At 56.2% G+C, this 24,180-nt stretch overlaps 1 protein-coding gene across 1 annotated transcript; it reads left to right on the top strand.

Annotated features, from left to right (window-relative positions):
• The first annotated feature begins 2,236 nt into the window (after nt 1–2,236).
• Nucleotides 2,237–21,939, top strand: MMP2 (matrix metallopeptidase 2). The gene is made up of 12 exons (XM_014538892.1): nt 2,237–2,462; nt 3,371–3,519; nt 4,381–4,509; nt 4,715–4,888; nt 8,157–8,330; nt 9,848–10,021; nt 10,987–11,142; nt 12,107–12,242; nt 13,962–14,098; nt 15,125–15,284; nt 19,515–19,624; nt 21,091–21,939. The coding sequence occupies exons 1-12, from the start codon at nt 2,311–2,313 to the stop codon at nt 21,192–21,194; spliced, it is 1,755 nt and encodes a 584-aa protein (XP_014394378.1). The 5' UTR covers nt 2,237–2,310; the 3' UTR covers nt 21,195–21,939.
• The last annotated feature ends 2,241 nt before the right edge of the window (nt 21,940–24,180 follow it).

Here is a 24,180-nt window from a genome sequence, read left to right as displayed (position 1 = left end):
CAGCGAGCCCTCCCTCCTGGCGGGGCTCCCAGCGGCGGCTCCGATGGATGCTGTTCTGTGAGCACCCGTGCCTGGCTGGGCACAGTGGAAGGGCAACACCTCTCAACCTGTTAGCGCCTCGAGCTGGGGGACCCCTCAAGATGTTCCTTCTAGCCCATAAGACATCTGAAATCTTATTGCTCCCTCACCCCGCCCCCCAGGAAACCCCCAATTCTCCTTCAGCCTGGTCCCGGGCTACTCCAGACAGAACTCCTATGCCCGAGGGTCACCCTGGGAACCCCTTCTCAGCATGTAACATCCCTCCCTCCTTTCCAGCATCCAAGCCTCTGTCCCCTTTGGATAAATGGGTTGAGATAGCTTACATTTTTAGGGGCTGATATTCTTTTTTAAAAAAATATATTTTTATTGATTTCAGAGAGACAGGGAGAGGGAGAGAGAGAGAGAAACATCAATGATGAGAGAGAATCCTTGATCAGCTGCCTCCTGCACACCCCCTACTGGGGATCGACCCCCCCCCCGCCTCCCCGCCCCACATGTCCCCTGACCCGGAATTGAGCTGTGACCTGCTGGTTCATAGGTCGATGCTCAACCACTGAGCCACCCCGGCCGGGCACGGGTCTGGAGCCGGCTGGCATCATGCTGTGGCTGTTGGTTAGGGGTGAGGGTGGGACTTTGGAGCCTTGACAAAGCAACCCGGGTGCCCCTACCTTCCAGGGAGCATAAGGGAGTCCATGTTGTCCAGAGGCAAGGCAGTGGGAGGCTTGACAAGCAGGCTCTGTGTTTGGGCTGCCTGGCTTCCCATCCCAGGTGCACGAACCAGCTGGCCTTGTGAGCGTGGGCAAGTGACCTCACCTCTCAGTGCCAGCTTCTTCGGCAAACTGAGGGCAGTAACGGTGCCCGTTAAAGCTAATCTAACACTCTCCGAAGTGGCCCATGGTAAGCACTTGGTAAGTGTTAGTCATCATCGCTATTATTATTATTATTATTATTACTAGAGGCCCTAGACCTGGCCAGCAATCAGGGCCGATTGGGGCCTTCCGGCTGCCAGCCAGGGACTTCCTTCATTCTGTGCTGCCCCCTGGTGGTCAGCGCATGTCATAGCGAGCGATCGAACTCATGGTCTCTGGTCGAACTCCCAAGGGGACATTTTGCATATTAGCCCTTTATATATATATAGATAGATTATACCCTGTATTTTCGTTTCCTAACTACTACTCCAAACACGGTGAGGGCCCCTATCACAAGGTCTCCTGGCTGCTTTCACCTTTCCAACACAGCACCCATCACATTTAATTTTGCATTTATTTCTGTTGCGCCCTGGCCAGTGTTGCTCAGTGGTTTGAGCATCATCCTATGCACCAAGAGGTCTCCGGTTTGATTTCCGTCGGGGCTCATGCCCGGGTTTTGGATTCGGTCCCCAGTAGGGGGCATGCAGGAGGCAGCCGATCAATGGTTCTCTCTCATACATGTTTCTCTATCTCTCCCTCCCCCGCTAAAAAAAGATAAAAAACATAGTTAGAAACACCTGTCACGTTCACCAGTTTACCCCAGCACTAGTACAGGGCCTGGAACATGGCCGGTGTCAAAAAGTACTTGGTGAAGAAATAAATGAGTTGGTTGGTCCCTGACCCTCTGCAGAGGCCTCCGTTTGGGCAGAGTCCCTGAAGTCCATTTTGGGAATGACTGATCCAGGGTCTGGAGCCAGGTCTGTGTGCTGCTGCCACCCATGCACATAGCCCTCGAATCTCTATGTAAGAAATGTGAGAAAAATAACAACGTAATTCCATCGCTAGGTGGAGTAAAAGAGATGATGGAGGTAAAGAGGGGTAGTGAATTACAGTTCTGAGCGTGGCTCTGGAGCCAGATTGCTCGGTTCTGAATCCAGCTCTGCCATTTGTGAGCTGTGTGATATTAGGCAAGTGTCTTGACCTCTCTGTGTTTCCGTTTCTTCCTCTGAATGATGGGGATGGTAATAATAACCACATCATAGAGCTGCTGTGAGCATTAGGGTTACATCCTGACATCATACTCTCTACAGCTATTACGTCACTCAACTAGTTGGTTTGGGCGTCAACGTTGGTTTGGGAACCCAGCACTCCCCCCAGTGCCCGTGGGCCCATGGATGATGTCCTGTTCTGGCCTGCGGGGCGGGCTGGGGCTGGTGACCGCAGCCTGCGTTGGTCAGGATGATGCCGCCCTCACGGGGCTGCTTACCTCTGTTGCTCTTTCTCCCAGCAATACCTGAACACCTACTACGGCTGCCCCAAGGACAAGTGCAACCTGATTGGGCTGAAGGACGCGCTGAAGAAGATGCAGAAGTTCTTTGGGCTGCCCGAGACGGGGAACCTCGACAAGCGCACCATCACGACCATGAAGAAGCCGCGCTGCGGCAACCCCGACGTGGCCAACTACAACTTCTTCCCCCGCAAGCCCAAGTGGGAGAAGAACGAGATCACCTACAGGTACCGAGGCAGGGCTGGGGCAGCGGGGCCTCTGGGCCGTGGGACACAGGGTCTCCTCAGGCCTCACCCCGCTCCAGGGACCCAGGAGGTGTTCGTCCTGTGAGGACGCGGAGTCTTAAGGAGTTTGCATACAGAGCTCTTAGGAGCTGGAGTCAGACAGACCTGAACTTGACTCTCACACTTAGTAGGCGTGAGGCATCGGGCGACTTATTTCTCAACGCCCTGCGCCTTGGCTTTCCAATCTGCAAAATGGGGCTAAAACAGAATCTTCCTCGGAAGTTGGTTGGGAATTAAGCTGGACCCCATATGTAAAGGGATTTCTGTGTCCGGCGTGTAGCAACAGTTTGATCACTGCCAGTCACTGTTACTCCTGGTTGGAGTCTCTGGGGCAGGTGGAGAGAATGGGATATCGGTTGCTAATTGGTTAGACAATGGAGTTGTCATCAGTTGTCGATTGGGATGACCCTCTGCGGAGGCCTGTCTGGATTTGGCCTCTGTTCCGTGTGGCTCATGCTGGATTCCAGGATGAGAGCTCTGCCCCAGTCCCATGTGCACTGTTTATGCCCCGTGCGTCCCCCAGCCAGAAGGGATGGGTGAGAGTCCTGAGACAAGGCCTGAGGATGTTGGCTGGTCTCAGATGCAAGGCATTCTGGGCGGGCTGTTCTCCCAGGGAGCTCTGCTCACCATGCACACACGTATACCTGCATATGTGTGCACACCTGTGCACACTCGTGTATTCAAACGCCTGCACCCCTCACATGCTTCTGCACACACTCCCACACCTGTGCACACGCGCCACCCTAGCACACATCCGTGCACTCGCACGATTTCACATAGGCTCCTGCACACACGCACACCCACTGGCATGCGTGTGCCCGCTCACTCCTGTGCGTTTCTCCCACCGCCAGGATCATCGGCTACACACCTGACCTTGACTCCGACACGGTGGATGATGCCTTCGCCCGTGCCTTCCAAGTCTGGAGCAACGTGACCCCCCTCCGATTTTCTCGTATCCACGACGGAGACGCCGACATCATGATCAACTTCGGCCGCTGGGGTAGGGAGAATCGGGACCAGCAGGGGCTCGGTGTGGAGACGGAGGGGATCCAGCCGTTAGACAGGCACCGGGGTCCTGGGAGCAGCTGAGATAGGAGAGGAGGAGGGGTGGACGCCGAGTGGCGTAGCGGGGACCGGGCGCTGGAGAGCCACGTGGATGTGAGGCAGATGGCGTGGCACTGGTCACTCCCTGGAGGCAGCGTCAACTGCAAGCACGGGGTCTTCCCGCACCGTCCCGCACAGCAGCTCCGACAGACGGCGGGCTGGTTACATTTCCATTAGTTTCAATGCAGTGAATCCAGGTCCCGTGTCTTGGTCACACGGGCCATATTTCAAGTGCTCCGTAGCCACAGGGGCCGGTTGGTGATGAACAGCACAAAGAGTGTCCCGTCATCGCAGGGAGTTCTGTTGGGTAGCACGGGTCCGCCCTGAGGAACTCCAGGCCTGGGAGGAGGTCAGAGAGAATGGAGCGGTGTAGACAGGAGAGTGAGTGGACAAGAACCCGGGTCACTGGCGCCGTGTGGGAGGGTGGTGTGAGCCCTGGCGGTAGTGTAGACATAAAGGTAGGCGGTATGGGCATTGTGAGTAGAATGGTGATGGGGGGCCGGGGAGGGGGTGTGTGGTATGGACCTGGGTGGCCATTAGGCCTGGGGCTTAGAGGTGTGACTATCGGTGATAGACTTGACCATGGAGACCTCAGGATGCTGACCATCAAGTCAGCAACTCTCTGTTGACTTGCTGTGTCCCAGTCTTGGATAACGCCAACAGGATAGGGAAGGGGACAAATGCCCGGTGGGTGGGGTGTGGCTGGGGGTCAGGGCCCAGGGCGGGCAGCTAGAAGCTGAGACCCCATGTGTTCCAGAGCATGGAGATGGATACCCCTTTGATGGCAAGGACGGGCTCCTGGCTCACGCCTTCGCCCCGGGGCCTGGTGTTGGGGGAGACTCCCACTTTGACGACGATGAGCTGTGGACCCTGGGGGAAGGGCAAGGTAAGAAAGTGGCCGTCCCCTTGCCCCAGCCTCCTCTCCAGTCCTCTGCCTGTCTCCCTGTAACCTAGCAACAAGGACCGTACCTCCCCCCACAACCCTGGGCACCTCCATTTACTCTGATGGGAGGGGGAGGGGAGTCCCACAGGATTCTGGTCTCCAGAGAAGGTGCCTGGAGAGGTTCACCCCACCCTGTGTCGCCCCCCAGTGGTCCGAGTGAAGTACGGCACCGCCGACGGGGAGTACTGTAAGTTCCCCTTCATGTTCAACGGCAAGGAGTACACCAGCTGCACCAGCGCGGGCCGCTCGGACGGCTTCCTCTGGTGCTCCACGACCTACAACTTCGACAAGGACAACAAATACGGCTTCTGCCCCCATGAATGTGAGTCCTCCGGCCCCAGGCTCCCTGCTGTCCCCCGTCATCTACGCTGCCCAGGCCTGGCACTGCCAGGCAGCCCTTGCCACCCTACTGTCCCTCTCACCTGCGTAATTATTTACTTCATGCTTTCATTGAGTCAGTTCCTTTTTCTGTCTCGCCATGAGCAAGGATATATGCGAAATCACAGGTGTGATGTGCTAATTATTTTTTTCTTGCACACCTTAGGAGGAACTTAGAACTATTCACGTGCCCAGTGGTTCTCTCTAGAACCACTCTGTACCCCCCGGGCAGGATTGGGGGCTCCGGGGCACGAGGAGAGAGAGGCTCAGGGATGGATCAGAAGTCTAGCAATGGGGTTGGGGACGGAGACTCAGACACCAAGGCTGGTACCCAACCTGGCTGGGGGGCACCGACCCCTGGAATTTCAGCCGTTACTCCTGGTTCTGATGCCAACTTTGCTTGTGTGTGTGTGTGTGTGTGTGTGTGTGTGTGTCTGTGTATGAGGACTGTTCCATCTGCCTCTCTTGGTCTTTTGTCTGTTTTTGCTTGTGTCTACATCTCTGTGTCTTGACCCAGTATTTGTGTGTGTGTGTTTGTCAATGCTCAAAACATAACATTTTCAGGTATTGTGAAGCCAAATCGAGAGGAACATTTTTAAAGGGGTCAGGGTATTGGCCAGCACAATCCTTTTCAAAAAATATCCTTGAAACGCTCTTTATTTTTTTATTTATTTTTATTTTTTTATTTTTATTTTTAAATATATTTTATTGATTTTTTACAGTGAAGAAGGGAGAGGGATAGAGAGTTAGAAACATCGATGAGAGAGATCGATCAGCTGCCTCCTGCACGCCCCCCAGTGGGGATGTGCCCGCAACCAAGATACATGCCCTTGACCGGAATCGAACCTGGGACCCTTCAGTCCGCAGGCCGACGCTCTATCCTCTGAGCCAAACCGGTTCGGCATTGACACGCTTTTTAATCAGAAATCTGAGGATGATAGTACGTGTACCTTCATACTCTGTCAAGTCATCCTATCTGATGAGTCTGGAGATTGAAAGCCAGAAAAGTGGGAGAAAACCCAAGCGTTTCTCTAAATATTTCTTTCTCCCCCGCCCCGTAGACTCCTTGACCCGTACATGCCTTTGTCTTTTTGGCTGTCACGCGACATGTTTGTGAGTCCATCTGACTCCACGGCAACTGAATACTGACCCCCAGCCATCTTGACAGAAGGGTTCTGTTTATGCTTTTGGTACCAAAGCCCATGTGATACTTTGTGTACTAAGTAAGAGTTCCAGCCATCAATACATCAGAAACTTTAAATAGAAATCTGTTATGCATGCTGCGTTTCCCAGGAGGGATTCAGGTGCCGTGTCCCCCTCCCATGCATCAACCCTTGTGATGAGAAAAGAATGCCTTGATGCTCGAAGCGAAAACAGCTGTAATTCATAAGTTTGGGTTCTCCCCGGCCTGGGACATTGGCCATTTACTTGGTATCTAGCCAGATGCAAGTACGCACAGCACGCACGTGTCTGCGTCTGGGGGCAGATGTTGTGTTACTCAGCCCCTCCTGACTGCTGACTCAGTGTCTGTTTCTCTTCATCCTTGTTGGGGTCGGGATCTGAGAGGAGTTTGGGGCTTCCTGGGCGGTAGACACACAGCCGATGGGAAGCCAGCGGCGTGGCCGTTAACTCTGCCTTTCCCCACGCGGAGGCCACCAGGGCATCTTCTCTTACCCATTGTTGCTGGCGTTGCAAGAGAAGGCCTCTCTCTCTCTCTCTCTCTCTTTAAAAATATGTTTTTATTGATTTCAGAGAGGAAGGGAGAGGGAGGGAGAGAGAAACATCAATGATGAGAAAGAATCATCCATCGGCTGCCTCCTGCATGCCCCCCACTGGGGATGGAGCCCAAAACGCAGGCATGTGTCCTGACCGGGAATCGAACCGGGGACCTCCTGGTTTTTCGGTCAACGCTCAACCACTGAGCCACACCGAGCCGGGCAGGAGAAGGTCTCTTGTCTGGGGAGAAGGAACCAGTGAGGATATGGGGGCCTGAGTCCCACGACTGGGCTCCATTCTGGTCGCGGTGGAGTTAACGGGCGGTGAGCTCACCGCTGGCGCGGCTGTACACAGCTGGTCCTCGTTACGCACTTGTGGTTTTGCTCGCTGGCAATCCCAGGGATGCACCATTGTGTAGCTCTGGGGTGGATGAGGCCACGGGCCACAGGGGAAGAACCCAGGACAGATAAGGCCAGACTCTGAATCCCATTCTCTCCCCCCAATTCTCCAGTCATGGCCCCTGTCTCGGGGAGGTCAGCGTGGATGGAGGTTTCCAAAGACACCCCTCTCCCTCCCTCTTCCTCCTCCACTGCCTCCTCCAGGGACCACAGAAAATCGCCTGGGGTGAGAGGAGGTGAAGCCTCGTGTGTGTGTGTGTGTGTGTGTGTGTGTGTGTGTGTGTGTGTGTGAGAGAGAGAGAGAGAGAGAGAGCAAGAGAGATTGATATTCGTGTGTTTTGTGGCTTTCCGTGACACTCCTCACCCAGTTCTTCCGTTTATGTGACCATGAGACCATGAGCACTTCCGGAATCAGCTTTCTCTGGGCCTCGGTTTCCCTATCTATCAAATGGAGAGACTGGTGGTCCTGCCGACCATGGATGATGTATTTAGTGATCCACGTGGTGTGGGCATCGACCAGGCAGGTGGACGGTGACCTTGGGACTGGAGCAGGGTTCCTGGGGGCTCCCTGCTGTGTGCCACCAGTTCACCATGAGGGTGAGGGTCCATCAGGGCCCAGGGGATGGCTGGGGTTGACCAGGAAGCCAGGGGAGGTCCCCAGGAGCTCAGAGAAGCAGCAGCTTACCAACCAGTATCGGTGATTTTTAATTTTTCTTTTTTAATCCTCACCTGAGGATATTTACCATTGATTTTCAGAGAGAGTGGAAGAGAGAGGGAAAGAGAGAGAAACATTGATGTGAAAGAAACACATCAATTGGTTGCCTCCTGCATGGGCTCCCGGCCAGGGCCCGGGCCAGGGAGAAGCCTGCAACCGAGGTGCGTGCCCTTGACTGGAATCGAACCCGGGACCCTTAGGTCTGCAGGCCAATGCTCTATCCACTGAGCCAGACCAGCTAGGGCCATTTTTAATATTTTAACAACGCTGTCACCTCACTGGTGAGCCGGCAGGCTGGTGGCCAGCCAGCTCTGTGCCCACGCAGGTGCCTGGTGGGTGGCCTCTCTCACATTTGCACCCTCCCTCTCTCCCCCCCACCCCAGCCCTGTTCACCATGGGTGGCAACGGTGATGGAAAGGCCTGCAAGTTCCCGTTCAGCTTCCAGGGCACCACCTACAACAGCTGCACCACCGAGGGCCGAAGCGACGGCTACCGCTGGTGCAGCACCACGGAGGACTACGACCGCGACAAGAAATACGGCTTCTGCCCCGAGACCGGTGGGTGCCCCCCTCTCCCCGCCTTCCCTAGAACTCACAAGAGCCCCGCCTCCTTTCCCCAGGACGGGGCTCTGCCGGAGTACTTAGCAGCACAGACGTTGGGACCAATCACCACTTCGGCCCTATCGGTGCTGCCTGGTGTCGGGCCCTCCAGGGACCCCTCTGCATGGCCCACACTCCCTCAGCCTCCCTGACCAGTCCTTCTCTTTCTTCCTAAAAAACCTTTATTGTTGAAAGTATGACCTAGGTCCCCGTTTCCCCCCATTAACCTCTTCCAGCCTCTCCCTCCCCCCCAGGCCCTCCCCTCCCCATTGTCTGTGTCCACGGGCGATGCATCTACGCAGACACGTTCACTGGTTGGTCTCTTCCCCCACACCCGCCCCCGCCTTCCCTCTGAGGCTCCTCACTCTGTCCCGTGCGTCTCTGTCTCTGGGTCTCTTTTTGATCATCCGTTTATTTGGTTCATTAGATTCCTCCTGTGAATGAGATCACGGGCTGCGTACCTTTCTCCGAGGGCGTATTTCGCCCAGCACAATGCTCTCCAGGTCCTTTTCTGTCCCTCCATTGGATTTTTAAAAAAATATATTTTATTGATATTTTTACAGAGAGGAAGGGAGAGGGATAGAGAGTTAGAAACATGGATGAGAGAGAAACATCGATCAGCTGCCTCCTGCACACTCCCCACTAGGGATGTGCCCGCAACCAAGGTACATGCCCTTGACCTGGGACCCTTCAGTCCAAACTGGTCAGGGCCTCCATTGGATCTTGAAGTCTCTCTTCCCTGCCTTTCTTTGTCAGCACAAACTCTCATCTGCCCTCTTCCTCCTCCTTCCATCCCTCCCTCCCTTCGTCCAGCGGGTATATGTGAGCACCTCCTTTCTGCAGGGGAGCGGGCAGGCTTCCCCAGGGCCCTCTGTGGCGGAGCTGCGGGTCCAGCGAAGGGTGTTGCTCCTTTATCCCTGCCCAGCCCCTTTGCCTCTGGTCCCTGGGTCCCCATCCATGGAGCCCGACGAAAGCTCTGGATTTGAAGCCTGAACCCTGCCTAGCAGTATCTGCTCAGGCAATTTTTTTAAAAAAAATATTTTTATTGATTTCAGAGAGGAAGGGAGAGGGAAAGAGAGATAGAAACATCAATGATGAGAGAGAATCATGGATTGGCTGCCTCCTGCACGCCCCCTACTGGGGATCAAGCCCGCAACCCGGGCATGTGCCCTTGACCAGAATCGAACCTGGGACCCTTCAGTGTGCAGGCCGACAATCTATCCACTGAACCAAACCGGCCAGGGCTCAGGGAGTATTCCTTCAGCTCTCTGCATTCCGGTTTCCCCATCCGTGAAATGGGGTGGCACGGTTCCGACCGCACAGGGTTGTCGGGTGGGTGGGTGAGCCGTGCATCCATCACTTGCTCGGGCGAAGGCTCAGTTAGGGGGGGTGTGAATGTCCACGTCACGTCGCTGTCCCTGGTGGCGGAGGGCTCAGGCTGCTCACAGCCCTGACCCGCGTCCCTGACCCCACAGCCATGTCCACTATCGGCGGGAACGGCAACGGCGCCCCCTGCGTCTTCCCCTTCACCTTCCTGGGCAAGAAGTACGAGCGCTGCACCAGCGACGGCCGCAGCGACGGGAAGGCCTGGTGCTCCACCACCGCCAGCTTCGACGACGACCGCACCTGGGGCTTCTGTCCCGACCAAGGTACAGGCCCGGCCGTGGAGCCCGGACGCCCACACCCCACATCTGGGCGGGAAGCCGTCCCGAGTCCCCACCCACCTCAGGCACAGACAGAGCCCTCCACTCCCCCGGGTGGGGACAAGACCTGCTCTAGACCTGCCCATCCACGGTGGGGACACGACCTGCTCTTGGTGGACGCGTGTCCCTGCTTAGACCACGCCCACCCAGGCAGAGGCATGGCTGCTGATGGAAGATCCCCGTCGTCCTCAGTACCTGCTGCCCCCGAGGCTTCCTACCATGTCCCCGTGCTGGGCTCCGTACTCCCCTTCCTCAGGCATCCCCACTCCAACAGACAGCTGCCTCCCTCGACCTCCTGGTTCATAGGTCGACGCTCAACCCCTGAGCCACACCTGCCGGGCTTTCCGTTTTAACTGACCTGCAGAGACCTTGTGTCCAGGTCAGGTCACCTTCACGGGTCCTCTGGGTTAGGGCTGGAACCCACCTTCTGGAGGGACACACTTCAACCCACAACAGGTTTGCCCTCGGTCTGCGGCTGAGCCTGGGCGGCCCCTGGAAGTGGGAATGGCGTTTACTGCTGTCCCTGGGGCAGGAGTGGGGGACCCTCGGGCCAGCCTGTCCCCACTTTCCTACCTGTTTGGAGACTGCGGAGCCGGTTTTGCCCTGGTCTCTATAGAGAAACACAAGACGCCAGGAGGCACGATGTTTAACCCGTGGGACTTTACATAGCGGATTCGCAGATGCCTCATTTTTTCCTTTGTAGCACAAGGGCGGCCTGCCCTGCGTGAAAGGAATAGACCTAGTCTATTCACCCCAGAATTCTCAGGAGCAGGAAACATCAATCCGTGCCCCTCCCAGGGCCCTCTCCCCACCACAGGATGGCCTCCAACATCTCGTCTCTGAAGCCAAGGCCTGACTCCTCTCTTGTCTCTCTCCCCGTCCCTCTCCCCTCCCCTCCCTGCGGCCCTCAGGGTACAGCCTCTTCCTGGTGGCAGCTCACGAGTTCGGCCACGCGATGGGGCTGGAGCACTCGCAGGACCCCGGGGCCCTGATGGCCCCCATCTACACCTACACCAAGAACTTCCGCCTGTCCCACGACGACATCAAGGGCATCCAAGAGCTCTACGGTGAGCTCGGCTGGGGCTCTGGGGCGGGGGTCTGGGAGGCCGTGCAGCCCGGGATGGAGGGGCAGGGGGTGCACCGGGACCGTCCCGGCTCTCCCAGATGGCAGGAGACAAGGGCAGGAGGCACCGGTGTTGACGGGTCTGGAGGGGCCGGCCCTCCAAGGGGACCGGGGACAGCTCCTTTCCTTTCCAAATCTCATCAGTGCTCACGCCCCTCTTGGCTCTCCGTCTTTTAGGAGTAAACTGAGACCTGAGACAGGTCACCTTGCTGGCCCCAGGGTCACTAGGTTGCAGCCACCAAGTGAGGTTTAGGGTCCAGGGGAATGAGCTAAACGCAGGGTAGCATTTCCCAGCATTGCCATGGCCTTAACGATACAGGGATGCAGGTTTCTAGTTTTCCTGATGACTCTTACTTGCATGTGTAATCGGAACAATACAACCAGGACCTGAGACCAGTGCTTTTTTCATGACTAGTGCTTGCCACGAGGCTAGAGTCTAAAAAGTGAAGTCCATGTTTTGGAAAAAGTAGGTGTATAACGGTACTGGTGCTGCGTGGACCGCGCCGAAGGAGTGAAAGTGGTGCTTGAGCCGAGAGGCTGGGGGAGCAAGCAGTGGACTTGAACCCGCCATGGAGGGGGAGGCGCCGGGCTGTATGCTGCCTCTGCCCCTCACCATCTGTGAAGAGGAAGTGATAATGATGCCTGCCCCCCAGGGATGAAGTGGGGTCTGACTCGGGGGGCGTCAGTGAGGAGCATTATAAAGTGCGAAGGGCCATGGGATGCTGGTTTCCCTCCACCCCCCTCTCCCCACGTCCAGGCATCGTCTCCCTCTCCTACCCGGCTCACACTAAGGCCAGAATAGTGTTTCTTCGGATCCCTAGCAGGTTGGGTGGGAGCCTTGGGGGCTCAGCCTGGTGCGGGGAACCCCTGGGGCTGGGGAGAGTCTGAGGTCAGGTGTCCTCCCCCAGGGCCCAATCCTGACACTGACACCGGCCCCGGCCCCGCCCCCACTCTGGGACCCGTCACTCCCGAGATCTGCACACAAGACATCGTCTTTGACGGCATCGCTCAGATCCGCGGGGAGATCTTCTTCTTCAAGGACCGGTGAGTGGGGGGGCTTCTTGTCCTCCGCCCTGGCCCCGTTTGCTTGGACCCCCAGCCCTCGCACAGGGACCCCACTAGACACTTGCTAGAAGGGCCCTAGTTTAGCTGCATGTCGGGTGACCTCCGGATCTCAGTGGCTCACCCCCACAGTCTGTGGGTCTGTGAGGCGTGTTGGCTTCAGGCTGCAGTGTGGGTGGGTATGCGCTGCTGTCACTCATCCTCCTGGGATTTGTGGCCACTGATGGCAGATGGCAGAAGCACAGGAGGCCAAGTTAGGCCGCACAAGCACAGTCAAAGCCTCACATCACGTCTGAGGGTATCCCATTGACTGAAGCAAATCACAGAGCCAAGTCCAAGGCCTACCCTCTGGGGCGGCACCGCACAATCACATGGCAACAGACATGCTCTGTATTTCTAACAGAGGGATGAGGAAACATTGGAAAGAATCATGCAGGCTGTCACAGGCCTTCTCCTAGAATGGCCTTGACCTCCAATGGCCAAACTGTCCATGTACAGGGAGCAAGGAACCACAGGGTAGAGAAAGGAGGTGTCCTATATGCTATAAAGGCTCCCACTCAATTGACCAAGGGCTGAGACCATCCAGCGGCTCTAGCCCTCCTGGATAATGGCAGATGGTATTAGGGCTGCATTAAAGGACCATCCATCATCCATCCTTGCAAAGGCACATATACCCATCCATCTATTCATCCATCCATCCATCCACCCAATATCCACCCATTATCTACGCATCTATCATCCGTGATCAGTTCCTCCTCCTCCTCCATTCACCCATCCATCCATCCATCCATCCGTCCATCCATCTATCCATAGAGATACTAGTTGACAGCGTGGGCTCGGGGGCCAGACGGCCTGGGTTAGCATCCCAGACCTACTACTTACTGGTGGCCCGATCATAGGCCAGTTAATGATGTATCTTTATCTCAGTTTCCTCATCTATAAGACGGGACATATTTTCCCACCTGTGTCACAGGGCTGTTGTAAGGGTTTGGTGAGCTCCGCGCTTAGAACAACACCTGGCACAGCGTCCGTGTGTCCCATCGTGCTAGCTGGTATCATCAACAAATAACCACTTGGCATCGATGGTGCCAAGTACTTGGTTAGGCTTAGGAGCGGGGGGTGGGGGACGGGATGCTGGGGGTAGAGAGGCTCCTTAATGCCTAGATCCGTGTTCTCAGAGAAGTCCCTGGGCCTTCTACCCTAAGCCCCCTAGGGTGTGCGTGTGAGAAGTGTGGGTGTCTGCTCCCACCCCCAGGCCCTCGGCCTGTAATCTCTGGGAGTGGGCCCCAGGAACCTGCATTTGAGCAGATCCCCCCCCCGATGACTCTGATGCACGTTCAAGTTGAGCATCGTGAGTCTGGTTTGGGAAACTGAGGCAGAGAACACCGACAGCAGCGCAGGGCAGAATGAAAGACGTGTGGTTGCCGAAGCGTTAATGAGTCAAATGCTTTGTGGACACATTCAGATGGAGGAGGCGTTGGGCGGAGGCAGCCCTCGGGAGATTTGGACTCAGATGGACAGGGATGGGCTGACCGGTTGGGAGGGTGCGTGAGACGAGGGGAACTGCAGGGGCAAAGCCCACAGAGACGCGCGAGTTCCTGGCTGCTTCGGGGAGGAACCGAGAGCCTGGTGGGGCTGGACGGCGGTCCGTACGTTTTGGGGAAGGGCCGCCTCCGCTCCACTGCCCTCCTCCCCCCTCAGGTTCATTTGGCGGACAGTGACGCTGGGCGAGAAGCCCACGGGGCCCCTGCTGGTGGCCACCTTCTGGCCTGAGCTTCCGGACAAGATCGATGCTGTGTACGAGGCCCCCCAGGAGGAGAAGGCGGTGTTCTTTGCAGGTGTGTGGGAAGGATGCTGCCGGGCCCTGCCTCCCGGTTCCCGGGCACCTGCGGGTGCTCCCTCCGCGTTAGGGACCCATTCTTCCAACCACCACATCCGAAAGCGTGGGCTTCGTCCGGGAGGCTGGCTCAGACACCAGCATGAGAGAGCATCGCCCACGGAGCGAGCATGTCATTACTTTCCCACAGGAGAGTTCTTTCTCTCTCCTTCTGATTCCTTTTCCAGAAGGAACATGGCAGTTTCGTGCCGGTGGCTCTAATGCCAGCTAGAGCCTCTAGCAGACAACAGCTTTAGTGGGAATTTAAAAAACCCACCACAATTAGCTTCTATTTTTAAACTTTAAAATGAACGTATTTCTGAAGATTTCAAAATGAATTCCTTGAAAGTAAATAATTGTACAAGGAGTCTCTACAGGTGGTCAAAATCATCAAGAGAGGGTCACGTGACTAATGTTTGGGGAGCCCTGCTTTTATCCAGCATGGATTTGAGCACCTGCCATGGGCTGCGGATCCAGCCCCTGCCCTCACAGAGCTCACAAACCAGCTGTTACGGGGCTGCAGTCAGTGCTGGGAGGCGGGAGGGAGGACTGGCAGGTCTGAGCTGGGGCACAGGGGCGGCTTCTTGGAGGAGCCACGAAGGCTCAGCCAACCCCGTGGGGACCTGTTCCACCAGCCGCCTCCCAGGCTCCTTTACTCCAGGGATCTTGGGCTGTGGCCAGGGCAGTACTGGTCCCCAGGGCTCCTGTGCACAAATGAGAAAAAGGTGCCCCCACGTGGCAGGCGTGGCACCCACAGTACATGGCTGGTGAGTGAAGTGAGGGCTGGACTCCTCCCCTCCTTGGCCAGGCACCTTCTATAACCCACTGTCACCCCGTCCACGTGGGCCCTGGTCGGGCCTCTGACTCCAGGCGTGTCCCTGCTGACAGCGGCCCCGGCAGGGTCGCTGGCAGACAAATGAGGGGAGGAACGGGCTGGCCGGGGGCATCTCAGCACCAGTCCCTGACACGCTCTTTGCTTCCACCCCAGGGGATGAGTACTGGGTCTATTCAGCCAGCACCCTGGAGCCCGGGTACCCCAAGCCGCTGACCAGCCTGGGGCTGCCCCCCAGTGTTAAACGAGTGGATGCTGCCTTTAACTGGAGCAAGAACAAGAAGACATACATCTTTGCTGGAAAGAAGTTCTGGAGGTAAGGAGGGCGGCAGAGCCGGCTGCGTGGCCACAGATACGGCGGCTTCGTGCCTCCTGGGTCACGTCCGGAGGCCGGTGGGCCCTGGATGTCCCCTCTCTGGTCTCTAACCTGCCAGGACGGCAGCCCCTTGAAGAAGTCATCAAGGAATGACGTAGGCGCATGATGGCTGCAATTCTGGTTAGAACCGCCTTCCCCTTCTCAGAATTCTTGATGGGCCCACGTCTGGCCTAGAGCTTCACAATTTGGGATGATTCACTGAAGGAAGGGTAATGAAAAGAAAGACGATAGCTTCTCCTACAGACACTGTGCCAAGGTCTTTAGATGGGTGTGATTAGCATTCCCACTTTATAGATGAGGACACTTGGGATCAGAGAGGTTCAGCATGTAGCTTAAAGTCACACAGCCCGGTAGTGGCCGTGTGGGATTTGGACCCTGGAATTCTGGCTCCCCGAGAACATGCTGTTTTTCGCTATTCTACACTGTGCCCCCCAAATAGTGGGAGGTCTCAAGAAATGGGGTGGTAGAGGCAGGGATGGGAGAGGGCAAAATAGGATGAAGACAGAGATGGGTGCACCAGCTTCCCCCAGGAGCCAGCATCCGAATCAGGGGCCAGCTTGCCAGCAGGTAGCTCTCTGCTCCAGGTTATCTAAAGGGAAGGGTTCAGTTCTGAGCGGTCAGGGTCAAGGTTAAGGGGCAGCGGCCCCATAGCTAGGAATGGTCAGTGAGAAGCAGCCTCGGGGTGATTGAATGTTGTCCTAGTTCCCAGGGAAGGAAATTGTGGTTCAAGGTGTGTTGTTGGCCACAGAGCCGGGATCATACCTGCCTTTCCTGTCCCCTCACCCTGGGGCCCCTCCACGGCACCCTAAGGGTCATTTGGTCAAGGAAGGGGTGATTGTGCAAGGAAGGGGTGGTCGGGTGCCTTCACCCACCCACGTTCCTCAGTGGCTCCTCTGTGGCTGCCGCTGCCTCCGGCCCTGGGTCTGTCATCCCTGACACAATCCTGCTTTCTTCCCAAGGCCCTCTCTTCTCCCACCTTCCCGCCCACCACCCGCCCCTGGCGGCCCAGGCATTCAGAAGGGTGGAATTCCAGACATGCTGCTAAGATACTTAGCAGCCTAAGCTGATTGATATCTCAAGCCTCCAGAAAGAACGCAGCCAGCCAGGAAACCCAGGGCGGGCTCCCGCCCACAGGCCCCGGAGCCCTCCCGGCACACGCGTGCTGCGGGGTCCGGATCTCCCGACCTTAGCATGTGGGCAGTGACAGGCACAGGTTCACAGATGTGAGTCTTAGAACCCTAGTGTCCTTGAATCGTGGCGTTTTATTTTTACTGATTTCAGAGAGGAAGGGAGAGGGAGAGAGAGAAACATCAATGATGAGAGAGAATCATTGATCGGCTGCCTCCTGCACACCCTACACCGGGGCTCCCGGGGATCGAGCCCACAACTTGGCATGTGCCCTGACTGGGAATCAAACCGTGACCTCCTGGTTCACAGGTCGACGCCCAACCACTGAGCCATGCCAGCCAGGCTGGACAGACATTCTACACACTCTGGGTATGTCCACATATAGGAACAGATGCATCCACTATGAACATGAGTGCGCACACTCGTGTATGCATGCATGTGTGCACACACACCACACACATACACACAGGCCAGGACGGTGCTTTGCTGGGGTTTCTAGCAAACTTACTGCCTCCCAGTCCTTTTCCGCAGCAAGCCCACCTTCCAGAATCCAGGTTCTTAAAAGTGGCAGAGCTGTAGGTTCCCTCCGAGGCTCTGGGCACCGATTCCAGAAGGGCCAGGTCTCGCTCCCATGAGCTTGAGATGCTGGTCCTGGTGCAGACTCTGCAGCCCCCCCCCCCCCCCCGCCCCTGCTCTTGCTGGAGAACGAGAGAGGGCCCCAGAGCGACAGAGGACGAGTCGCTGCCTCCAGCCTGGCCATCCCCTCCTTCATGCCAGGGAGTGCTCAGCCCCTGTTTCTGGAAGCTTCCACGGAGCCCTCAAATATCTATTCAACATCTCCTGTGTGCCAGGCACTGAGCGAGGGGCTGGAAGACGGTGGTCAAGACATAGTCACCCTGCCGTGTGGGGCCTCCAGTACAGCAAGAGACATAAACACACTTGGGTAAAACAACAGCGGTCCTCATGCCGGGCCCTGTGCTTCGTGCCGGGCCTGAGGCTGCGCATGCCACCTCTGTTTCTCCTTGGAGGCAGATATGCGTATTAGGCCCATTTTCCGGGTGTGGAGACTGAGTCCTGTGTGCCTCAAGGATACACCCGTGGAACCTGTGTCCCTGACGGCCATGTCTCCAGCTGCAGAGGGGCTTACAGAGTCACAGGGAAACCTTTCAAAGCAGCGCAGAGGCGAGCGGGGACACTGGAGAGACTCTGGGGACAGAGAGAAGGCGGAGAGATGGGGGCCCCTTCGGAGCACATCCTCCCACCACGGTGCCGTGCTCTTCCCGGGGGAAAGGAACGTGGAAGCAAATGGGTCACTTCTCTGAGCCTCAGTTTCCTCATCTAGAAAATGTGGGTAGAGCGAGAAAGCAATGAGGGCACGTTCAAGGACACCCAGCTCTGAGCCACCCTCACTGTAGAGGATGTAGGTTGAGGGCTCGGTGGAGGTGAGGCGGTGGCTTGCTGGGATTCTGAGTGGGACACTGGGTTTTGGGACCCCAGGTCAGGAGGAAGCGTGCTGGGTCTTGTAAGAAGTCATATGATGGGGCTGGGATGAAGGCTGGCTTTTCTGGCAGCTCTCGGGGTGCTGGGCGAGAGGAAGACCCCTGGAGAAGGGCGCTCAGAGGGGAAGCCGTGGCTGGCGTCAGGGCTGGAGGTGGTCGGGCCGGCTGTAGGGACAAAGCATCAGCTATGCCCCACTGTAAGGGACGCGTGGCTGTCGCCAGGATGGCCCTCAGACACAGAGCTGGCCAGGAAGTTAGCACCACGAAGGTCAGACACTGTCTTGTGTGCTGTGCTATCCACAGGCACGGAGTGGGAGCGCATGAGATATTGATGGAATGATGACCAGGTTGGGTATCAGTGGAGAAAGGAAGGAATCCATAGGACCCCGGCACTTAAAAAGTTCTCCTGAAAGAAATTACAAAGACGGGTATCGCTAGCCAGGAAGTGGACAATGCCAACCACATACTCCAAGCCTCTACCCGGATTAAAGGCAGGGCAGGGAGAGCTGTGCGCCCCGTGACTAACCTGCACGGTAACCTCACTGTCCCGGCCGAGATCAGCCCCCAGGACATGCGCTGTCATCTCCACGGACAGATGAAAAGGCAGCGATGTGTCCCAGCCAGAGAGAGGGCGATGGGCACGCCGCGTCCAGTGCCCGTCACGTTGCCGTGGGGATCAAAGTTTGTAAAGGAGCTAATACGTCCCAAATAAGCTGCCAGATGCGGGGATAGGCACTGGGCATGTGTTATTTCCTTGGTGTACACATTAATCGAGACATTAGAGCAGCGGTTCTCAACCTGTGGGTCGCGACCCCTTTGGGGGCCGAACGACCCTTTCACAGGGGTCGCCTAAGGATTCCAATCGCATTTCCAGTCATCGGAAAACACATATACAATTACATATTGTTTTTGTGATTAATCACTATGCTTTAATTATGTTCAATGTGTAACAATGAAAATACATCCTGCATATCACATATTTACATTACGATTCATAACAGTAGCAACATTACAGTGATGAAGTAGCAACGAAAATAATTTTATGGTTGGGGGTCACCACAACATGAGGAACTGTATTAAAGGGTCGCGGCATTAGGAAGGTTGAGAACCACTGCACTAGAGGGAATAGAACCCCATCTTGCAGCTGGTAAAAGCGAGGCTCAGAGAGGCCTGGGCTGGACTCCCCCTCAGAAGCTGGGCACCCCTTCTAAGCCTCTGGTCTGTGAACTGGGTATCCGGGAATCCTTGTGTCATAGGATGGTCCTAAGGATGGGCTGAGAAGGGAAATGCAAAGTTGCTAACACCCTGCTTGCACGTGAGTGGTAATCACCAGGTGGTTTTTATTGGACTGTGAAGGTCACGTCATGAGGGAGCTGGGGAGCTGGGGTTCAGACCTTCTCTGACCAGCCGGCAGCCTCCCAGAAAGGCGAGGTCTGGTTGCCCGGGCCCACCCAGGAGCCGTCAGCGGGGCCCTCCATCCAGGTCCGGGGAGGGGTGGCCGCTAGGGAGGCCCCACTGGCTCACCATGTCCCGTCCCTTGCAGATACAATGAGGTGAAGAAGAAAATGGATCCCGACTTCCCCAAGCTCATCGAAGACGCCTGGAACGCCATCTACGATGACCTGGATGCCGCGGTGGACCTGCAGGCTGGTGGTGAGCTGCCCGGCCTCTGTCTGCTTTCCAGCCCCCCCGCCCACCCGCCCCCACCAGGGCCCCTGTCCTACAAGCACACACTCCCTCATTGTGCAGGGAGGCCGGTGGGGCTGGGGAGAACAAACCGGCCCCTTCAGCCAGGGCTGGGAAGGCATCCAGACCCCTGACCTCTGCTCACACAGCAGGCTCCAGGCAGTAAGACCCAGAGAGGCCTCTCACAGCTGCAGGGCCTGGAGCCAGGGAAGGGGGTGGGGGAGCGGGAGGCCTGTGGGGGGCCAGGAACATGGGCTCGGTGCCCTGCATTCATTCTGGGGCTTGATCCAGGCCCTTTTGGGTTCCACAGGAGGCCTCGTCACCGCCTCCCGTCAGCAGAAGGATGGCTCCGTTTGAGATAGGACCAGCTTGGTCATGGCCTCTTGCTGGTGTGGCAAAGGTCCCCGTTCAACTCACTGTGCCCCGGGTCCCTTGCTGGATAGAACAGCCAGTGTCATCGAGGGGTAGAATTTGGAGTTTGAAAGCCATGTTCTTGAGGGGGCTTCTGGGAGTCTCTAGGGCCCTGGAAGGGATCCAGCATGGCTTTTTAGAGAGCATTTTAATTAAATTCCACAAAGATTTTTTTTTTTTTTTTAGCCCCTATCATATGCTGGCTAAGCACATGGCCCTGACCTCTAGTGGCTAAAGGTCTACCTGTCCAGCGAAAAGCAGTGTGTGATCAGGTGCTGGGTTAAGGATGATCTTCGGTAATAAACAACCAACGAGCACCTACTGTGTGCCAGGGTTTTAAAGGAAGTAAACGAGATGATGTATGTCAGGAGTCACAGATTCCAAAGCCCAGAGGGGCCAGGCCAGTAGCACAAATGAGGGAAGTAGGCCAGGCAGACAGTAGGGAGTGGTGGGGTCTGTGGCAAACCAGAGAGCATATGGCTCGCTGACAGGGGACACGCAGTTGCTTCTCTGCTTCTGATCATGGCTGCCCTGCAAGGACGGGGCCCGATGTAGCTGCATATTCCAGTTCTTTTCAAAGGAAGCAGAAAAAGTCTGTATTTCCTTGTGGCACATACAGATGTTTATATGGTAGCGACTTATGCAGAATTCAAAATAAAACAACAACCAAAAAAACCACCTTGTGTGCGCCAAATAAAACCCATCTGTGGGCCTGTGGGAGGAGCAACCGCCTGGTTTGTTGCCTCCGATTTACGGATGGTACTCAGAGGGGTACTAAGTACATTAGTAGTAGTTCGTATTGTCTAATTTCAGCTTCACCACAGGCCCTAAGTGGTACCTCTATTCCCATCTTGAAGACGACTCCGAGAGCTTACTCCCACAGCCGTGTCCCTTTCCCAGCCTCGGAGGGTCCCCTCCGGGTTAAAAGCTTCTTCCTTGGGGCACGCGGGCTTTCAGAGCTCCCAGGAACCTTCCAGGGCCAGGCCTGGGGTGCTCACAGCCTCTCCTCTCTCTCGTCCCAGGTTACAGCTACTTCTTCAAGGGCTCTTATTACCAGATGTTGGAGAACCATAGTCTGAGGAACGTGAAGCTCGGAAGCATCAAGAACGACTGGCTGGGCTGCTGAGCTGGTCGCAGCGCCCACCGGCCCGGCGTCTCCATCACGCTCTGCAGGCCGGGCCCCGCGCGCCAGGGAAGGACCCGGACGGGCCTGGCAGCCTTCAGCTCTGTGGTTAAGCAGCATTCTCACCGCCACCAGGTCATAGAAGATTCCAGAGAGTGACTGTGCCCTGTGCCCAAGGAAAGGGGCACTTTATCCCTCCATAGCCCACCAGCCTTCCAGGCCACTCCCCAGAGAGGCTTTGATCTCCTCAACGCGGCCCTGCCCTGGGCCACCCTGGTGCTGCCACACCCTGGTGCTGTCCTCCCTCCACAACCTTCTGTGGCTTCCAGCCAACAGGGACTGTCTCAAGAGGGCACTGGTGGCCCAACAGCCCGGCCTAGCCTGGCCTGGGGGAGAGGCGTGGCCAGGAGGCCACCCAGACACCTGGCTTCCCACTGCTGGCTGCCTTAGAGCCTTCTCTGTATGCACTTTGTCCTTTTCTTTCCATCTTTTTTTTTTACTTTTCCACTTTGAAATCGCATTTCCTGACAGAAGGACTCGGGCCGTCTGAAGTCACTGGGTGAAGCGTCTCCACCCACCTTGCGATGGTGCCCTTGTTCACTCTCTTAGTCCGAGCCTGTCCCCTCACTTCCTCCACCGGATGGAGGAAAACCAAGCCACGCTCCCTGCTCCACCCTCCCCTCCTCGCCCTTCAACAATTCCCCATGGGAAATGTCAACAGTACGAATAAAGACACTAATTGAGTGGCCGTGTTTGTCTCTGTGTGTATAGCCCCCGCCAGAGGAGGAGGCCTGCCAGGTCTCAACTTCTGCTCCCTGAAGGGCACAGGTGACCTCTGAGAGGTCCTCAGGTGTGTGCTGGGGTTCCTCTGTCCCAGGGGGAGGGGCTTGAAGCAGTAGTGAGTGATTCTGTGGCTGTCATTGCAGCCTCTTTGAATCTCAGTTTCTTCGTGAACGATAATCCCAATGCTAACACGAATGACCAACCACCCCACTATGAATAGGGGGCCTAATATGTGCCAGGCACGGTACATGCTTCATCTCATGGAACCTTTACAACAACCTAAAGAGAGCATGGCCAGTTTTGATTGATGCGGAAACTGAGGCCCAGAGAAAAGTGATTTGCCCAGGATCCCATAGCTATTAGGTAACAACCCAAGTCAAGGCCAAAGATGACCTAGAGGAGGAGTAATAGCCCTCAGCCCAGAGCCTAGAGCAGCAGCATTACCCTCTCCCCTTCCCCGAAAGCCACCCTAAGTACAGAGCCAGGGGAGAAATGCCGCACAGCTTCTCTTAATGGGTCAGCTCCTGGGGGCTCCTACAGGGAGGGGCGTGATGGCACTGGGGCTCCTGTCCTGACATGTAGCTCTTCAAGTCTCATAAGAACTGTGAGGTGATTCTGAATTTTCTGAGGAGACAAGCCTGCAGAGAGGCAACATCTGCCCAGGGTCCCAGAGCCACTTGGTTGAGGTTCACATGACTCAAGGTCTGGGCCACTTTCCGAGTTCCCTGGCCCAGCGCTCCTTGTGGGTGGTTCTGCCACAGGTGGCCAGACACATAGGGACCCTTGGGACCTGTGAGCCCATAACGTCCCTAGAGAGGATGACTCTTCAGTTGGGCAGTGTGCTGAGACTTGGGATTGGCCCTTTGGGAGCTTCATGGGGGGCTTCCTGCACCATAATAGTCCAGGAGGGCTGCCTGGAGGAGGCCTTGGGACAAAACTCAGTGAAAGCACTACCCCAGCAATACAGTCTTCTCAGCCCCTGTTCTCGGGATGGGCTCAGTGTGGCCCAGGGCCGCTGGGTGCAGGGCCCAGGGAGAGGTGGCCTTGTGGTTTTGTCTTCAGTGAAACTGACATGTCCTGGAATCCCTTTTGTGGTCCTGGGCCGGGGGCACGCTGGGCCACCTTCTGATTCCTTCATCTCAGCCCACATGTATCGAATGCCCGTGATGCGGAGAGCTCTGGGCTCAGCATGTGCTTGGGGCCCAATCCCTTACTTGACCTACTACCTGATTTCTCTTAAGCCAAAGCTGTGGGCTGATTTCAACCCTATGGGGTAGAACTTTATCTGTTTCCATCCCTAGATGAGAATAGAAGCTCAGAGAGGTTAAGCGAGTAGCTGAAGGCCACAGGTCCCTCTATCCAGGTGGGGTTGAAAGATTCAGGGATCCCCAGGGGGTAGGGAAGCAGGGGCAGCTGCCCAGGGTGCGGACTCAGGCTCTCCTCATGCCTACAGTCAGCTGTGAGCCGTTGATCAGCAAGGATAAGTCATTCACCTTCTTCATCTGACTCTCAGCCACTCAGGGCTTGACCATCTGGTCTCAGGTTCTGGTAAACCTTCTGTCCTTCTCCCCACGACCGCCCATTTCGGTCCAGACAGGCCCTTGAACTTCCTCAGGGTGAAATGGAGCCACAGGCCGTGTCATTTCCCTTTTGGGGACCAGGTTCCTCATTTAGTGTGGCGGGCTATAGTTTTGTGTTTGTTTGTTTGTTTCCTTCCTCTAATAATAGTAGCTCACTATTCCCCACCACCAGTCCCTGTTTTCGGTGGAACAGGTTCCATTCCTGGTATCAACTTCTATGAATCAAGACTCTCTGTTCTAACTGGGAAACATCCAGTGCCGACAGGTTTAAACAAAAGCAAAACGCACAGCAGAAATCCAACCCATAAAACGCACCCTGGATATAGTCACTCGCTTTAATGAAGCAGCCCAGGGTCACCCCTCCAATGGCTGGAGGCAGGGTCTGTTGATCGGAGTCCTGTTGATCCCCATTTACAGAGAGTGGGCAGCAGGGTCATGGAGACAGGGATTTGGCCAACATCACTGAGCCAGTAAAAGCGATGGGAGGTCCAGGTCTGCCCGACCCTAAAGCAGAGGACTCCCCTGGCTCCCAGGGGGTGCGTTGTTCTTAGGGGGAAGCATACACTCCCAAGCGGAAGAGCTGTATCCCCCAGGAGGACTACCCCCAGCCCTGTACCTAAGCGGGT

Source organism: Myotis brandtii, unplaced genomic scaffold (assembly GCF_000412655.1).
Source record: "Myotis brandtii unplaced genomic scaffold, ASM41265v1 scaffold2022, whole genome shotgun sequence".
Classification (NCBI taxonomy): Eukaryota; Metazoa; Chordata; class Mammalia; order Chiroptera; family Vespertilionidae; genus Myotis; species Myotis brandtii.
This window is presented reverse-complemented; position numbering and strand designations above follow the sequence as displayed.

Coding starts and splice junctions, on each gene's coding strand:
- MMP2 (XM_014538892.1), top strand. CDS start 2,311: ATGCAGAAGTTCTTTGGGCTGCCCGAGACGGGGAACCTCGACAAGCGC. Junction 3,520..4,380: donor GATCAACTTCGGCCGCTGGG/GTAGGGAGAATC, acceptor CATGTGTTCCAG/AGCATGGAGATGGATACCCC. Junction 19,625..21,090: donor GGTGGACCTGCAGGCTGGTG/GTGAGCTGCCCG, acceptor CTCTCGTCCCAG/GTTACAGCTACTTCTTCAAG.